General features: G+C 41.9%; 1 protein-coding gene across 1 annotated transcript in view; it reads left to right on the forward strand.

Moving 5' to 3' along the window:
* Window positions 1–2,187: 2,187 nt before the first annotated feature.
* Window positions 2,188–16,092, forward strand: part of PIWIL4 (piwi like RNA-mediated gene silencing 4) — a 149,503-nt gene continuing 135,598 nt past the window's right edge. Inside the window, exon 1 of the mRNA XM_072134143.1 lies at window positions 2,188–2,242. Coding sequence (XP_071990244.1) covers window positions 2,203–2,242 — 40 coding nt within the window. The 5' untranslated portion in view covers window positions 2,188–2,202. The remainder of the gene's footprint in view (window positions 2,243–16,092) is intronic.

The following is a 16,092-nucleotide window of genomic DNA, read 5'->3' on the forward strand; positions in this document are numbered from 1 at the left end:
TTATAACTTGATAACTTGGTGACAGGAAGTCTTAGGCCTCTTGCACACTAGCGTTGCGTTTCACGTCAGGGTGCAATGCGTGAAAAACTGACGTTTTGGCTGCGTTTTTGTTCCATTTTTCCTTGGAGTAATTTGCGTTTTTGTGTTTTTCACGCGCGTGTTGTTAGCGTTGTTTTTGCGTTTTCGGCGCATTTTTGACGCGCGTTTCAATGGGAGACTCGAGCAGTTTTCAAAGGGACCATGGTTTGGGATTAAAATGTGTTATTTAATTGAAAAATAATGTCTTCTGATAATTTGCAAACATCTGCGATCTATTCTTCACTGTTCCGCGCGTATATTATCTCCCGACAATTTAGCAGATGTGAAGAACAGTGAAGAATAGAATAAAATCATTGTACACAGTGAACACAGTGAACACAGGATCATTTAAGATAAAAACACAGTGCAAAACACAGTGCAGAATAGATTACAGATGTTCGGCACATCTGCTTACTTGTCGGGAGATACGCGCGGAACGCCGCAAACAAAATAGCATGTGAAGAACAATATATATGTGTGTGAAGAACACATTGCAGATGTTTAAATACATCTGCAATGTGTTCTTCACACATATATATTGTTCTTCACATGCTATTTTGTTCGCGCCGTTCCGCGCGTATCTCCCGACAAGTAAGCAGATGTGCCGAACATCTGTAATCTATTCTGCACTGTGTTCTGCACTGTGTTTTTATCTTAAATGATCCTGTGGTCACTGTGTTCACTGTGTTCACTGTTTTTATTCTATTCTTCACTGTTCTTCACTGTGTTTTATTAATTAAATGATCGTTCGCGAGCAGGGGAAATAATGTTATTCTGGTCACCTAGCAACCCTTACGTTTAAAACGCATTGCACTCGCATTGCACTTGCAATGATTGCGAGTGCAATGCGTTCTTGATGCATCTCCATAGACTTGAATGGGGCGTGAAAATTGCGCGTGACTCGCAAAAATAGAGCATGCTGCGATTTTGACGCGCGTGCAAACGAACGCAAGCACGCGCGTTGAAAACCACGCAAATGGAGAAAGACCCATTGAATACAATGGGACAGAGTGCAATGCGAGTTCTGCGCGTCAAATGCACGCGCAGAACTCGCGTGTGAAAAACGCCAGTGTAGAAGGGGCCTTAGCAGTTGCCTCAGCTAGGAGCCTGTTTTCTGAGATGGTGAACCCATTGTGATTTAGGTACAGGACTGCATTGGGGGCCATGATTTGTTGATATGGTGAAAGATAGCCATTATAAAAAATGGAAAATATAACAATTAGTAAATAATCAATTAGATAAACAGAGAGGGGAAAAAGGGATGACACGTAGACTGAATTTTATATATTTGGGGGTAAATGGTCAAAAAATAAGAATGAAAACATTTACTGGAGTGCTTCTTTAATCCTTTAATTCTTTAAACCTCCCCCTGATCTGAAACTGATGACCTATCTTATGGAGAGTTCTTAAATTTAATAAATAAATAAATAAAAATAAATAAATAAAATAAACAATAAAAACAGATCTTAAAAGAAAAAAACCCTTTAAAGTGAGGAAAAAACTATTAAAGTTTTATTTACCACAATCACACCAACATGATGTTATCTATGATTCACTTGCTATTGTCCTGATACTTGTTTGTTCCTGGTATTAAAAAAAATCACTAAATCATAGCAAAAACTGTCTGTCTTCACACTATCAGCAAATTAACAGATGCTGTGACACCTCCGTGATTTACGTCTAACACTAAAATCATCGCAAGCGAAAGACGTTGCTTTAAATCCTCCCTGAGACGCGTTTATGAGATATATTAAGATTATCATGGAGCGTCCCAAAGGGGCACAAAGGTTGTTAATGAAAACAACGCAGAGGGTGAGATCGCACCAGTATGGAGAATGCTCATTTGGGGTTATTTTAAGGATGGCAAAATAAATCCTAAAAACCTAGATGAAATGCTAGAAATCCAATTAACCATTTAAAAGCAATAATTTAAAGGTCATGATCAGTTTTGCACCCTGTATTTTTATTGCTACATCACAACTCAAATAACTATAATGTTGTGTGTATAAAGATACCAAATAAAGTTATACATCTCCATGGTTACAGGCTGGGCATACCTGGGCAAGTGCCGGGGCCCAGAGCTGCTGGCGGGGGGGCCCACATAAGGCTGTACATAAGGAATCCATGAGGATTAGGGAGGCTGTATCTAATGAATCCATAGGAGGTAAGGGGGTGTTTATATAAAATAACCATGAGGGCGCTGATTAATATGATAAACTAGGGAATATTTTAGGGAACAGGAGACTGTTTTCATTCCTGAATTTTTAATTTTAATATGAGTCCACTGCATAGGGGCCTACTGAGGCTCTGTCGTCCAATGGTCTAATGAAACATGGAGCCGACTCTAGGTACATTCTGTGTTTAAGTAGGGCCAGTTCATACTTCAGTTCCAATTTTTAGCATCAGTTATTTTGAGTCCAAAGTGCTGGAGGTAAGTACAGAGTTTATATATACATACATATACACTCAAATATAATATGGGGATTTTTGGGTACAAAGATTGTGCTGAAAATTTTTCACTCATACTCAAGTATATACAGTACTTATCAACAATACTATATTTCCAAGTGTGGACTCCCTATTCCAGACACTGAAAATTATCCATTTTCTGATTCTGGCACCGATCCAGTCCATCTCCTGGTTTTACGGTGTCTTTTAGTGACTACCCTCTAGAAAAACTGCATACACAATTACAGGCGGTCCCCTACTTAAGGACACCCAACTTACAGACAACTCATAGTTACAGACAGACCCCTCTAACCTCTGGTGAAGCTCTCTGGATGCTTTACTATATTCCCAGATTGCAATAATCAGCTGTAAGGTGTCTGTAATGAAGCTTTATTGATAATCCTTGGTCCCATTACAGCAAAAAATGTTTAAATTGCAATTGTCACTGGGGCCAAATTTTTTTTTGTCTGGATCTACAATTATAAAATATACAGTTTCGACTTACATACAAATTCAACTTAAGAACAAACCTCCAGACCCTATCTTGTACGTAACCCGGGGACTGCCTGTAGTGAAAACCCACTTAGACACTCTCAGACTGGTGCATTATTATCGGTAGCTTGATTTTCTTGTGACCCCTATACTAGCTGTTAGCTGTTTTCTGTAGTTTTTGAAGAATCATGTTAAAAGAAATCCTGCACCTTCAGCACTTCACCTACCTTTGCCTGCTGCAATCTCAAACAGTGGGAGGGGGGAAGTGCTTCTGCATAGCCTGTGAAGCTAAAGCATGAAGGGGCCCTGGTAACGACCTTCCCCCCTGGGCTATTCTGGTCATTAGCATCATTTTAAAAGTTGATTTTCGAAGGAAGGAGGCCATGAATAACAAATTTAGGACAATTACCACAATCATGGTGCATCGATTAGTAAGTTCCCCTGCTTTATCATGCTTGATTTTGATGCTAGATTTCATTTACGGTAGTCTCAATTCTAGCACAACTGTACTCACTGTACTAACACAGTGTAGACCACTGAATAGGAAAGTAATGGAGTGGAGTAACACAACTGCAGAATCAGACTACAATGAGGGTTTGTTTGTAGTCTGTAACCATGGAGACAGAATTTCACAACAGCTGTATGCACAAAGCCGCATAATATATCATATTTTTTAATCAAGACAATTGAAAATTCCATTATTTCTTGTAATTTAAATGCACTAGAGCAACAGAAAATGCGCAATATGGTGACTATAACCTCAAAACAATAAATGAGGCTCCAAACCAGACAATTCTTTCTGATTAAATGGTCCATGTAAGGAAAAAAAATCAACAGGATATTTGTACAGGCTCCAGTCAAATTAGTAAACATGAAAGTAAGTGAGTCAGAAGCCTATATACAGAGTGCCTAGACAGTACGGTATTGTTCTATGTTTTTCCACTTAAAGGGGATGTACAACTTTAAAAAAAAAAAGGAAATTGTGGCTTTATTGTTGTTTTTCTATATTTCTCACTGACCAAAACCCGGGAAACATGTTAAGTGCGAGTAAATATTATGACTTAAAAGAAACCAGATGATTTTGTCCTGATTTTACTGTGTTTTTCTATTTCAGTGGGTAATATTCTTTAATCTTATGTGGCCCTGTGATTATGTTATGGAGTAATGCGTGGACATGGTCACAGACAAAGTCTGTAAATTTCTGTATTACAATCCCCCCTCCCCATTTCTGTTGTAAACCTATGCACAGCACTGTAAAAGAAGAAAGAGGTTAGCACAAGACTGCAGTACTAGACAACACAGGATATGTTTGTAGTCTGTAACCATGGTAACACATAGGTCTGAATGAGAGCTGTATGCACCAAATGGTAAGATATTCTTTGAGTACTTTTAGTGAAGTTAGAAAAATGTATGTAAGTGTTATGCAGGGTCAGGGAACATACAGACAAAGACAGATAACCCTAAGACTTAATTGCCTTCATAGCTGTCCCTGCCTAATTTCCCTACATTCCTTAAGTGGCACAAGACAACTGGTCAACATTCCTTTCATATGCCAAAGTGCAAACATGGACTCAAAGACAAAACAATACAAATGGATTATAAAAAACAGATATCCAAGTACAAGACTGTAGCAGGCAAAGGGAACTAGGCCACCAAACCTTATATGAGATGCCAGATCCCCAGTCCAGAAGATGATTGGGTCAGATCTCTGACTGGGCAGCAATGAGAGTGAGGAGAGGTTCTATTAAACATATAGGATTAACTGTTAGTGAACCATAGCAGAGTTTGCAGGAGACAGACAGGTGTGGTGGACATCAATTAAGTCTGCTAGGAAAGTAGTAGACCAGTATTCAGACTAGCAAAGACAGAATGAAACAAAATACTTTACTGACAGAGGATGGCGCTGAAATCTGAATAGGCATAGATGTTAGAGTAACATAAACTGAGAAGCTTTCCAAAGTTTACAACACATACCCTCCCCATGGGGGTGATACATTATTGTTATTATTTGCTATATGATATTATATACTTCCAGTCTCATGACCCAGCAATGACTGAGATCCAGGGCTGGGAAAAAACCATACACTTCTAGCCTAACCACCCATCTACCTAATAAAAACACAGAGACAATTTTTTGTTGGAAAGATGAATGGTCACAGCTTTATTAACAATTGTTGAATACAATCTGAAATAGAAAAAATACAGTTACACAAATGTCATAAAATAAATAACAACCAAATAATGATGGCTGAGCTCTTGGTAACATCACTAAAATCGTGTGCCTTCCAGGCTAAACGCAAAAACTTACAGTATAAGTTATAGTCTCCAGAAACCAAAATTGCACGCTCAGCGCACGAGAATCACACCCCCAGCTCCACTTGCCGCCAACCTCCTAGCTCAGTGGCGAACAAAGGTGTGGCCCTAGACCAACCATTGGAGACTAAAACACCACCTTCCTCCCGGTAAAGCCCCCCGGGGGAAAAACAGTTATTGTTCTCAAACAATTATAGTGGTTAAATTGCATAACCACCGAAATTTAAATGCACTAACTGGATATTGCCAAGAACCCGCCACCTCACAACTGGCATCCTAACTACTCCTATCCTACCCCTCCTGACAATTAGCTTTTTAAACTACGTGTATCCCTTCTCCCAAAAAACGCATACGCCTCCCTATACAACAAAAAACTAAGGGATGGTGGGCGGTCCAAAATTTTTTCTGGCCAGAATGAGGCTTGCCCTTCCTGCCAGCCCTTATAAGCCCACTAACTCCTCCCCCCATTTTAAACCCCCTATCACCTCACACTGCATTTCCTCCCCCAATAAGCTCAACCCAAGTTTATAGCCCCTTCCTAGTCCAGCCAGTCATGCCCGCTCTCCGCCCACCTGCATCAGGCTCCGCGCTCACAGTACTGCCATGGCTGCAGATAAATGTAAGAGATTTGCTAAGATTCCAATATTAAGGAGGGCATAATATTATTAAGGGGTGTGTTTACTCGGGACCAGGGATCATGAAAGTTTGTAAACTTTTGGTAGCTGATTGTGGTCACCTACAGCTGGCATGGAGGAACATCATCCTACCTCCATCACGCTTCATCTACCGTCATTCTTTTACGCTAAGCATAACTAGGCGCATAATATTTTTGAGGTTACAGGCTTTTTGAACACGCTATGAAGGCTTTCGGGCACATGCTGTTTGCCCACATTCTCTGCTGGATAAATCCACATGATATCTCAGCACTGGAGGTGACTAACAAGCAATATGCATTAGTAGTATAACTGCAGCAGAGCTCAAGTATGTCCTAGTTTCCCAAGGCCGTCATGGTCTTTGCTAATGGAAAATTTTCATCTGGAATGTTTATTTTCTTGGAAATCAAACTAGGTCACCAGAAAGTGGAAACAAGTTCATAGAAGTTTTTTTGAGGTCTGCAACAGCTACAACATGGGGCCAGCAGTGCATGATATGACCAGGAATTGAGTGGCTGCCTTGGTTGTGGGCAAGCTGTGGATGACATGGTAGCTCATCCCTAGTGTAGACCTCTTGCACACCCGTTATGGCCAGAACACTGAAGAGTGGGAGGCTGCATAGTATTAAGATTCCTCCTGATGCATTCCTGGTGTAGGTGACAAGTTTCGGCTGATGGTACAGGGGGAGGCCCATGATGTTAACAGCTTAGGCAGGGACAAGCACTTGAAAACAATTGGAGATAATGCAAAAGCTTACAGTTCCTTTATTAGGAGGTCTTCCAAATAGGTCAGAAGCAATAACAGGCTATGCAACATTCAACTCTGAGGGCATGCAAACAGCTGTTTGTCTTGGCTAACTGAGGTTCAATGAATCTTCATTTGTGTTATTATTTAGGACCTGTGCCCTGGAGCAGTGATCTGCAGGGCCGGGATGAATCTCCTTTGGGATCTGCAGCATAATTTGCCATTGTCACATCTATAGAAGCAGTAGACTAAGAACCCAGAACCTAGTGCTGAGCCTATGTTTATACACTCCAATTTTTGGAAAGTTCCAGGGAGCTAGCCAAAGAACAACCTGCAACAATACCAAGTTACAATAAATAACAATTGAAATGCACAAATATTTAATTGTTAATATGCATTATTACACATATTGCACATAATATACCCACTCAAGATAGCTGCATAGGACAGCAAATTGTTTAACAGCACAAATATGTTAGTTTAGCTGCATAAAGTTTAGTAATGGGCTCTACGTACACAGAGACGTATGCGCCACCTATAAACTGTGTCACTAGCTATATGCTTTCTTAAATGATGACGACTAGTGACCCCATTATAAATGGAGAGCGCGTAGCAGACCTTGGAGAGTAGTAAATGAAAACTCCAATATACAGTGTCTGAAAATTGTCCGTTTCAGTTATAAATTGAACATTTTAATGCCTCTGCCTAAAAAGCTAGTGGTGTGAACACAAAAGAAATCTACCATGAAAATCCATGATGATAAACCTAGGACACTTACTCATAGATCCACTCACCATAACTGGGGTTACAGTCTTATATTTGTTATCCATGGCCTTCTACCTACTGAAAACAATGTTTAAATTTATGCTAATGAACCTGAGGGGCTACCGTAGCCCTTCTGTGATCTGGCTTTACAGACTATTACCCTCTGCTTTCCAAGCACTTGTGCTGAATTCGCAAAGGTGGTTTATACAGGAAGCCGTCACTGGCATTGGCCTAAAATATTTTTTGGCGCAAGGCTTACCCCATGTATCCTGCACAGCAGGGTTCAGTACTCACAAGCCAGATGCGGCTCTTTTGATGGCTGTATCTGGCTTGCATATACTTGGGTATAAGCCGAGTTATTCAGCACAATTTTTTGTGCTGAAAAAGCCACACTCGGCTTATACCAGAGTATATAAAAGAAGGTAAAATTAGTACTCACCATTGGCAGTCCTCTTCTGCTCTTGGGGTTCCTGGCAGAACAGGCACATCTATGTACTCTGCCTGTGCACAAACTATGACGCCATGGCCTGATGAAGTCATAGTGTATGAGTGGGCAGAACACAAAAAACAGAAGAGGAGCTGACGGGGTGAAGAGGATGCCAGGGGTCAGTACTCAGGAGGCACGGCTGGGCATTTCATTAGTGAGGCGGTACGGATGGACATTTTATTAATAAGGGGGCACGGATGGACATTTTATTAGTGAGAGGCCATGGATGGACATTTCATTACTTGCACTTGCACACATTGGGGCAAATTTACTTACCTGGTCCTGTCGCAATCCCCAATTCAAACGGTCTGACGAAGATGAAGTCCGGCGTGATTCAAGAAGCTCATGCGCCTAAGTTCCTGCATCCGTCGCTTCCCTGCCGAGGTCTGCCGGAGTTCACCTTCTTTTTCCCGGTGCTTGTAAGTGTGTGTCTTGCGACACAATTCTAAATGTTAAATCCAGGGCGTAGTCCGAATCCGTCGGGTTGTCCGACAACCCACCCCCCGATTTATGCGGCGAAAAACAGAAATCGTCAGGAAACCCGACGAAAATGCGCTCCGCGGACCCTTAGTGAATGAGCCCCATTGGCTTGTATTTAGTTTTAAACATATTGTATGGCTCTCATGGAATTACATTTTAACATATGGGCCAAAAGGTTTCCGACCCCTGGTATACAGGATACATAACGTGGACTGTTCTACATTTCAAGCTTCTCAGTTAAATAAAGTCATAGCCACATATTAATATCTATGTAGCCTTGTCACCCCCAAGAGAAGGAAAATGTAAGGATCCATAATTCAGTGTCCGTACCCAGCATGCCCATCCATCTTCTATGGGGAACTGAGTGAGATCCATGTTTATCACCCAGGGCCAAGTACCTCCGCGAGACACAAGATTTACAAGACATTAACGTTATTTAAACATTAAAAATCTACAGCTTATAAATTGCCGGCAAGTCCTGGCAGGTTTTTTTCCTCCTATAAAATATAACCTCTTATGTATTCTAGGTTTTGCTTCAACTATGCTTGATCTGGAATTTATGACTGTGATGAGTCTTCTGCTATACTCCTAAACTTATTAACTTTAACCCATTTCTCAAAATTTAGAGGGCAGTAAATTGTTTTTTTGAAGCACAGCCTAAATTCTCACTAAGCTCCCACCTCATGATTAAATTCCATTTTTTACTAAGTGTCAGATCTGTTTTATTAAAACCTTGTTAGAACATGGGTGGGTATTGTACCTGCTATTACACAAAAGTTTCCATCTCTTTTGGGTTAGACGATGGTGCGGGATAGATCATGGGTGAAAAATAGGGCTCCAGATCAATACTTTTGAAGGTCAGATAAGTCTTTGGACCCCCTAAAATTAAATCGAAGAATTTGAAAAGTTAAAGGGTTATAATATCAAGTTCCTGTCTGCACATTCACATTTAATTAAATTTATCTGCCATATACATACATTTAAATGGTTAAATATCAAGTTCCTGTCTACGCATTCACATTTAATTAAATGTATCTGCCATATACATACATTTCTTTAATTGGATTCTATTAAAACATGTATCTGTGTGAAGATAATTTCGCATAAATTCTTAAGAAATGAAGGACAGCTGTCTTTGGATACAACCACTGCTGCTGGAGTGATTATACAACAAAAAAAATGTTAAAGCATATGAAATGGCTGGGAGATACTGCATGTCCCACAGCCACCTGTGGTAATGAACGCCAAATCCAGATGGTTAGTACCTCAATAGCGCATACCTGGCCACCACTGCCAGGGTGTGGTGGTGGTCGTATCCAAGGACAACTATCTTGTTTTTAAGAGACAATATGGCTACATTTATGGGACATTTGGTCTCATTTACTTACCTGTCCCACGAAGTTCACACAAAGTGCATTGTCCGACGATAATGCACTGTGTCGCGATTCACTAAGATCTTGTGACCGATATCCTGCATGTGTCGCTTCCCTGCTCAGGTCCGACGGAGTTCACCTTTTGAATTTGAATCTTAAATCCTGCTCTCAGTCCGAATCAGTCGGATCAGACGGCCTGTCCCCCCATTTCTGTCGCATTAAAATCAGCGCAGCTGCACCATAGTCCGATGGCATGTGACGCAATCCCAACGCAAACCCCTGTTAAATACCTGTCAAAGCTGCGCAAATCCCAAAACAGTTGGACAGGCAAACAGTCCAACGAAAGTGTGATCCGCGACCATCAGTAAACGAGTCCCATTATCTTCAGACAGGTACATTTTTTTAATAACTTCCAATCGAAGAAATTTATGTATTTAGTAGATGTATTAAATTAAAGTGAACCTGTAACCTCATGAACGCCCATAAAACCACCCACAGTATATCTTGCCGATGTCATTCTCCTGCTGTTTGAAGATCTCGCACATGCACAGTGTGCAAGATCTTTGAACTATCAGTGAGTGACAATGGTGAGTGGAGGCAGGGGTGATAAGTGGCAGATGACAGCAGGAGGTGGAGTAGGCAGAGCAAATGGCAATTAGGAGGCGGGGTTGCCTGACTGCTTGGTGGAGCTGCTCCACCTCCTTCACTGCATCTTAGCCTCTTTGGGAGTCCAAAGATAGAAGACCTATGGTTCCTCCAGTCCATGGTGGAGCTTCCCTTCCCACCCTTGCCCACCTCAAATGAAGCCCCATATATACGGCTAATACAAGTCAATGCTAAGCCCTGATTTCCTTTGTTCTAATTATGTGACAGGAACCTTTTACCTGTCAGATGGGTGGAGTTAACTGAAACGATAATTATTTGGTTCTCTACTGTCCTGAGCTGGAGATGGGAGCTTGTCTCCATACATCTGACAGGAGATATCCAAACATAATTATATTGATTTCTTGTGGATGTTAAGGACTTGAGAGAAAATTCCATCAAATCGAGAATCACAAGAGTGGAACCTATTATAGGATGAATAGAGTTTGGTTCAGTGAAAATGGTGAAAGGTCCCCTTTAACTTGGGTCTTCTCTTGATTCCTTGTACATGGCCCTACACTCCACGGTTTACCACTTGTTAGAGTTACATTGAACGTTCCTTTCTTAGAACTCCAGTAGTTTCAGATAAGCCCTTTCTTTACAGAAGCCCTACCTGAAGGTTTTACCACATACTGTTTGTTCTTGACTTGTACTCACCTTTTTTTTCAAAAGCCCTATTGAATACCATCCTTAATCAGGGAATACTTCAGGTTCTGCTGATAAGATTACATAGTCTCTGCGTCTTCTAGCTCTCAAGACAATTCTGCACCTTCAAATACCAAGTTCTTTTAGGTGTTCTAAAAATATTACTACAGGTTTAGAAAGTAAATAGTTGTTAGCAAATGTTTTGCGGTATAATATTCACAATTTCAATCTTAAACACCAGAAGGTGTCCCTTTAGTTCCTCTTCAGTGTACAGGCGGTCCCCTACTTAAGAACACTTGACTTACATACGACCCCTAGTTACAAACGGACCACTGGATATTAGTAATTTATTGTACTTTAGACCTAGGCTACAATAAACAGCTGTAACAGTTATCACAGGTGTCTGTAATGAAGATTTATTGTTAATCTTGATTTTTATGACAACCCAACATTTTTAAAATCCAATTGTCACAGAGACCAAAAAAGTTCTGGCTGGGATCACAATGATAAAATATACATTTCTGACTTACATAAAAATTCAACTTAAGAACAAACCTACAGACCCTATCTTGTATGTAACCCGGGGACTGACTGTATGAGCATTGAAGTCTCCTGTGATAGAGCAAATAGTGTCATCAAGCACTACAGAATGGACGTTCTTCATACTGAGGTCTTAGAAAAGGAGTTCCCAGTGATTCTACCCTATGTATTCATCCTTTTAGACACTTAAAGGAAACCTACCACAGCAGACCACCCGGTAGGCTACTTAATGCTGATACTGGCACATAGTTCAGTTAGGCTCGGCGAACTTTAGTTTAGCTAAAAAAAACTATTTTCTTACATATGTAAATGAGCCCTCCGGTGCTACCCTACGTCATCTTCGGGCTGGCGATGTTTAATTATTCCCTCCTCCTTCATATTACCCGTCCTCCTTCAGGTGCCGAGAGCCGTGATGTCACCAAGCTCTCGGCACTTATCGCGCGTGCCCAGATACTAACTCTCGCACAGCCGCCCGGCGATAGGTGCCGAGAGCTTGGTGACATCACGGCTCTCGGCACCTGAAGGAGGACGGGTAATATGAAGGAGGCGGGAATAATTAAACATCGCCAGCCCGAAGATGACATAGGGTAGCACCAGAGGGCTCATTTACATATGTAAGAAAATATTTTTTTTAGCTAAATTAAAGTTCGCCGAGCCTAACTAAACTATGTGCCATTATCATCATTAAGTAGCCTACAGGGTGGTCTGCTCGCATGATTTCATCATGCGAGCAGTGGTAGGTTTCCTTTAAGTAAGGGATACTTTGCAGAATAGTCCCACTTTTAGGACTCCTGCAAATCAAATGAGAGGAGGCCCCAATTCCACTATCTCAAGTGAAACAGACTTGTAGATGCACTACCACTTCATTCTACTTTATGGTACTTCCTCAGCTGAACTCTGTACTCAACTACCTCTGGCTTTCTAAATTTAGAGCCAGCATGACCGCTTAGTGTAAGAGTGGCCCAAAAGTGTACCAGAGGATCCTTCAGTAAGGAAAAGCTGAAGGTCCAGAAAAGGACAAATTGGAGACTATTAAGGTCTATTTGCTAGGGACTGATAGATGTTCTCCAGAATCATTGGGGGAATTATTTAAGACTGGTGTTTCTAAGGCGTAACGAATCTCTCCCATTGGGGGTCATTTACTAAGGGCCCGATTTGCGTTTTCCCGACGTGTTACCCGAATCTTTCCGATTTTCCCGGTATTTCCCCGGGTTTTTGGTGCACGGGATCGGATTGTGGCGCATCGGCGTCGACATGCACGCGACGGAAATCGGGGGGCATGACCGAATGATAACCCGACGGATTCGGAAAAACCGCCGAATTTAAAAAAAAAAAAGTGTCGCGGGACACGCGCTTACCTTCACCAGGTATAGAATGGTGCATTCCGGCGGGCCTCAGGGAACATCAGCGCAGCAGCGGCATCTGATAGACGTCGGAGGAACTGCCTTAGTGAATCGCCGGAAGACCCGAATCCACCGCAGAGAACGCGCCGCTGGATCGCGAATGGACCGGGTAAGTAAATCTGCCCCATTGTATCTAATGAGGCTAAGGAATCCCAGTCCGACACTAGACCCCTGTTCTCTTAGTTGTTGTAGGTCTTAGTGGGCAGAGCTCAATGATCTGCATTTTATCCCCTATTCTGTGAATAGACAAGTTCTGTTAACGAGGACCTCGGCCTTCAAAAAACAGTCATAGATGTAAGCTTTCATTAACTCATGTAAATATGTTTGATCATGGTAGATCTCCTCTCTCCCACAAAACAGCCTAGTCCAAAAGTGGCCAATTTTTCCCACAAATGAGGCTTTTTATTCTGGTGTACAGCTGCTAATATATTCCCCTACATTGTGTGATGACATGCACTGTATGATAGTATGGAAAGGAAGGGCGCTTATCTGATCATACTTCATAGATGTATATGACGGCAGGCCCACATCCTGTCATGCTTTGCATGATCTCCAGCCGCACACGGAAGATCTCTCTATTCATCCCTACACCTACAGCAGAAGACAAAACACAGTTTAAAGGGAATTCTGATCCCATCAGAACAAACTGTTGTAGGAAACTATCAAGAACACGAAACTCAAGCTTGTTTGTAGTATAACAAAGCGACGAGGATTCCTAAGAGGTCTCATTGAAACACCTAAAAATGTAATGTCCTACAAGAGGCCTTATGACATGATGCGGAATTAAAACCAAACCAGTATATCTATTCCAGAAGGAACAGGAACTGTAGACAGCACTGTTTCGACCTGTTTGGGTCTCCTCTTGTAGGTCGTGCTTGATGTCAAGGGAGCTGCCTTACAAGGTAGCTAAAGGAGGCGTGGTTCTCCTTATCCCATCCTGGAAAACTTTACTTATTTTCCCAGAATCCCCCTAGTGGAGCATCCATGGCTATAAGACTCCACACGCCTACACGGTGGCCTTAATTGGCAGTCTCTGTAAGCGTCTTACTTCCCGACCCATGGTCTGAAGTGATGTAATTATTATGATCTCAAAAAATATTTGTATATATGGAGCAGAAGTCATCGCATGTCTACAGGATTGGGAATAGAGAGTCTAAGGGGGTCATTAATCTTAATCAGGACATTTGTGTGTGTCTTTTCTTGTTTTTTCCAGGTTTTGTTTGATTTATCTTAGAGGTTGATGTATCCGGCAGCTGAAAAAGGTCACACAAAAGTCTCAAACTCTTCTGCAATTTCTTTTTTCCAACGCCTGGTCAGGACTGAAGTTTATTTGTGACTTTTTTGTGCCAAAATTGTGACTTTCATATATTTACATCTGGTTTTTAAAGATATATCAGGAGCCACACCGAAAAATTCTTTCGTGGGTAGCTTTGCTAGGTGAGTGGATAAGTTGCAAATTTGGGCACAAATATATCTAATGTGCCAAACAAAAGTTGCAAAAATAAAAGAAAAAGAAGAGAAAATTCTAAGATAAATAACCCCATAAGAGTCACTACCAGCAGTTCCTTTAAGTATACAGCCAACCCTTAGTCACCTTGAAACAAACTTAGCAGAAATGGCTAGCCCAGTGTGTACCACTGTTTTTGTGGCTTGTGGTCTTCCTCTTCTAGCTGCTCTCATCTCTACAGTCTCTGTCTGGGAATTTGCAGTCATCTCTAAGTTAATTGGTGGATACTTAGCTGCTGTCACTCACTCCTCCCCCTCCCCTCTCCATAGATCTTCTATGTAATATGACACCTTAGTCTGTCCCTCTTAGTAGCAAGACAACTGATACAGAGATAAAGATGGCAGAGCCCTTGCCAATGACATAAAGTGGAGCCCTTGATAGTAGTGGGGAGTCCGATGAGGGTGGACAACATTAAAAAAAAATCACCTTTAGGATGCAATGGTCCAAGTGGTCAAACAGTGGTACGTCAAACCTCTCTACATTACTTCACTCACTACTCATGGCACCAGTAGGATTGGGTTAAGAAAATTACAGCAACAGATTTTTGGAAGCAAGGGTTAAAAAAGATCTTTAAGCTCCCCTATGCAATCATTCCTATAGACACCGTATCTGCCACATACACTGACAGGAACAACAGTGAAGCACTGGCACTCCAAATGGTTGTATAGATACATGGACATAGTGGATCACACGTTCTGAACCATCCTGCCCTTCCAGTTGTTGATATCCCGCAATCCTCCCAGTATCATTACCTACAGATCAGACAGTTACTAAAAGCTTTCGGGAATTCGGAATACGTTATTGACAGTGGCGTAACTAGAAGCTGATGGGCCCCAGTGCAAAGTCTGTGCCAGGCCCCCGACTATAATGTGTGGTTTATAATAATAGTCTTCTCATATGGGAAAGTGCTACCATAAGGGCCCCCTGAACCTCTTGGGCCCTAATGCAACCGCAACCTCTGCACCCCCTCAATTTACGCCCCTGGGTATCGAAGCCCATGCCATTAGAATACCTATGTAAGACCAGTACACACACATCGGGGCTTATATCTGAAATCTATCTCATCCTGCTAAATCCCGACCCGGAAGCCCTTTCCCACCATACCTACATGGCCAAATGGGAAGACATTATAGGACGTCCAATAACACAAGAAACATGGAGCTGTATATGGTGATATGCATCCAAAACATCAATAGGCACCACAGGGGGCACACTCCAGCATATATTTTGGTCGTCCGCATTAATACAGCCATTCTGAGAGGTAGTGAGGGACCAGCTTAAAGGGGTTTTACCACAAAGATAAGTTTGGCCCTATCCACGGGATAGGGCCTAACTCGCTGATCAGTGGGCTCTCAGTGCCGAGACCCCCACAGATCACGAAGATGAGGTGTCCGTCGGACTGGACCGTTCTGCTCCATTAATCTCTATGGAGCCGACGGAGATCACCGAGCGCAGGTTCGCTGACGGAGGTACATGGGACCCCATTGGACCCCTCGTTTTCGTGATCTGTGGGGGTCTCAGC

Source organism: Engystomops pustulosus, chromosome 2, assembly GCF_040894005.1.
Source record: "Engystomops pustulosus chromosome 2, aEngPut4.maternal, whole genome shotgun sequence".
NCBI lineage: Eukaryota > Metazoa > Chordata > Amphibia > Anura > Leptodactylidae > Engystomops > Engystomops pustulosus.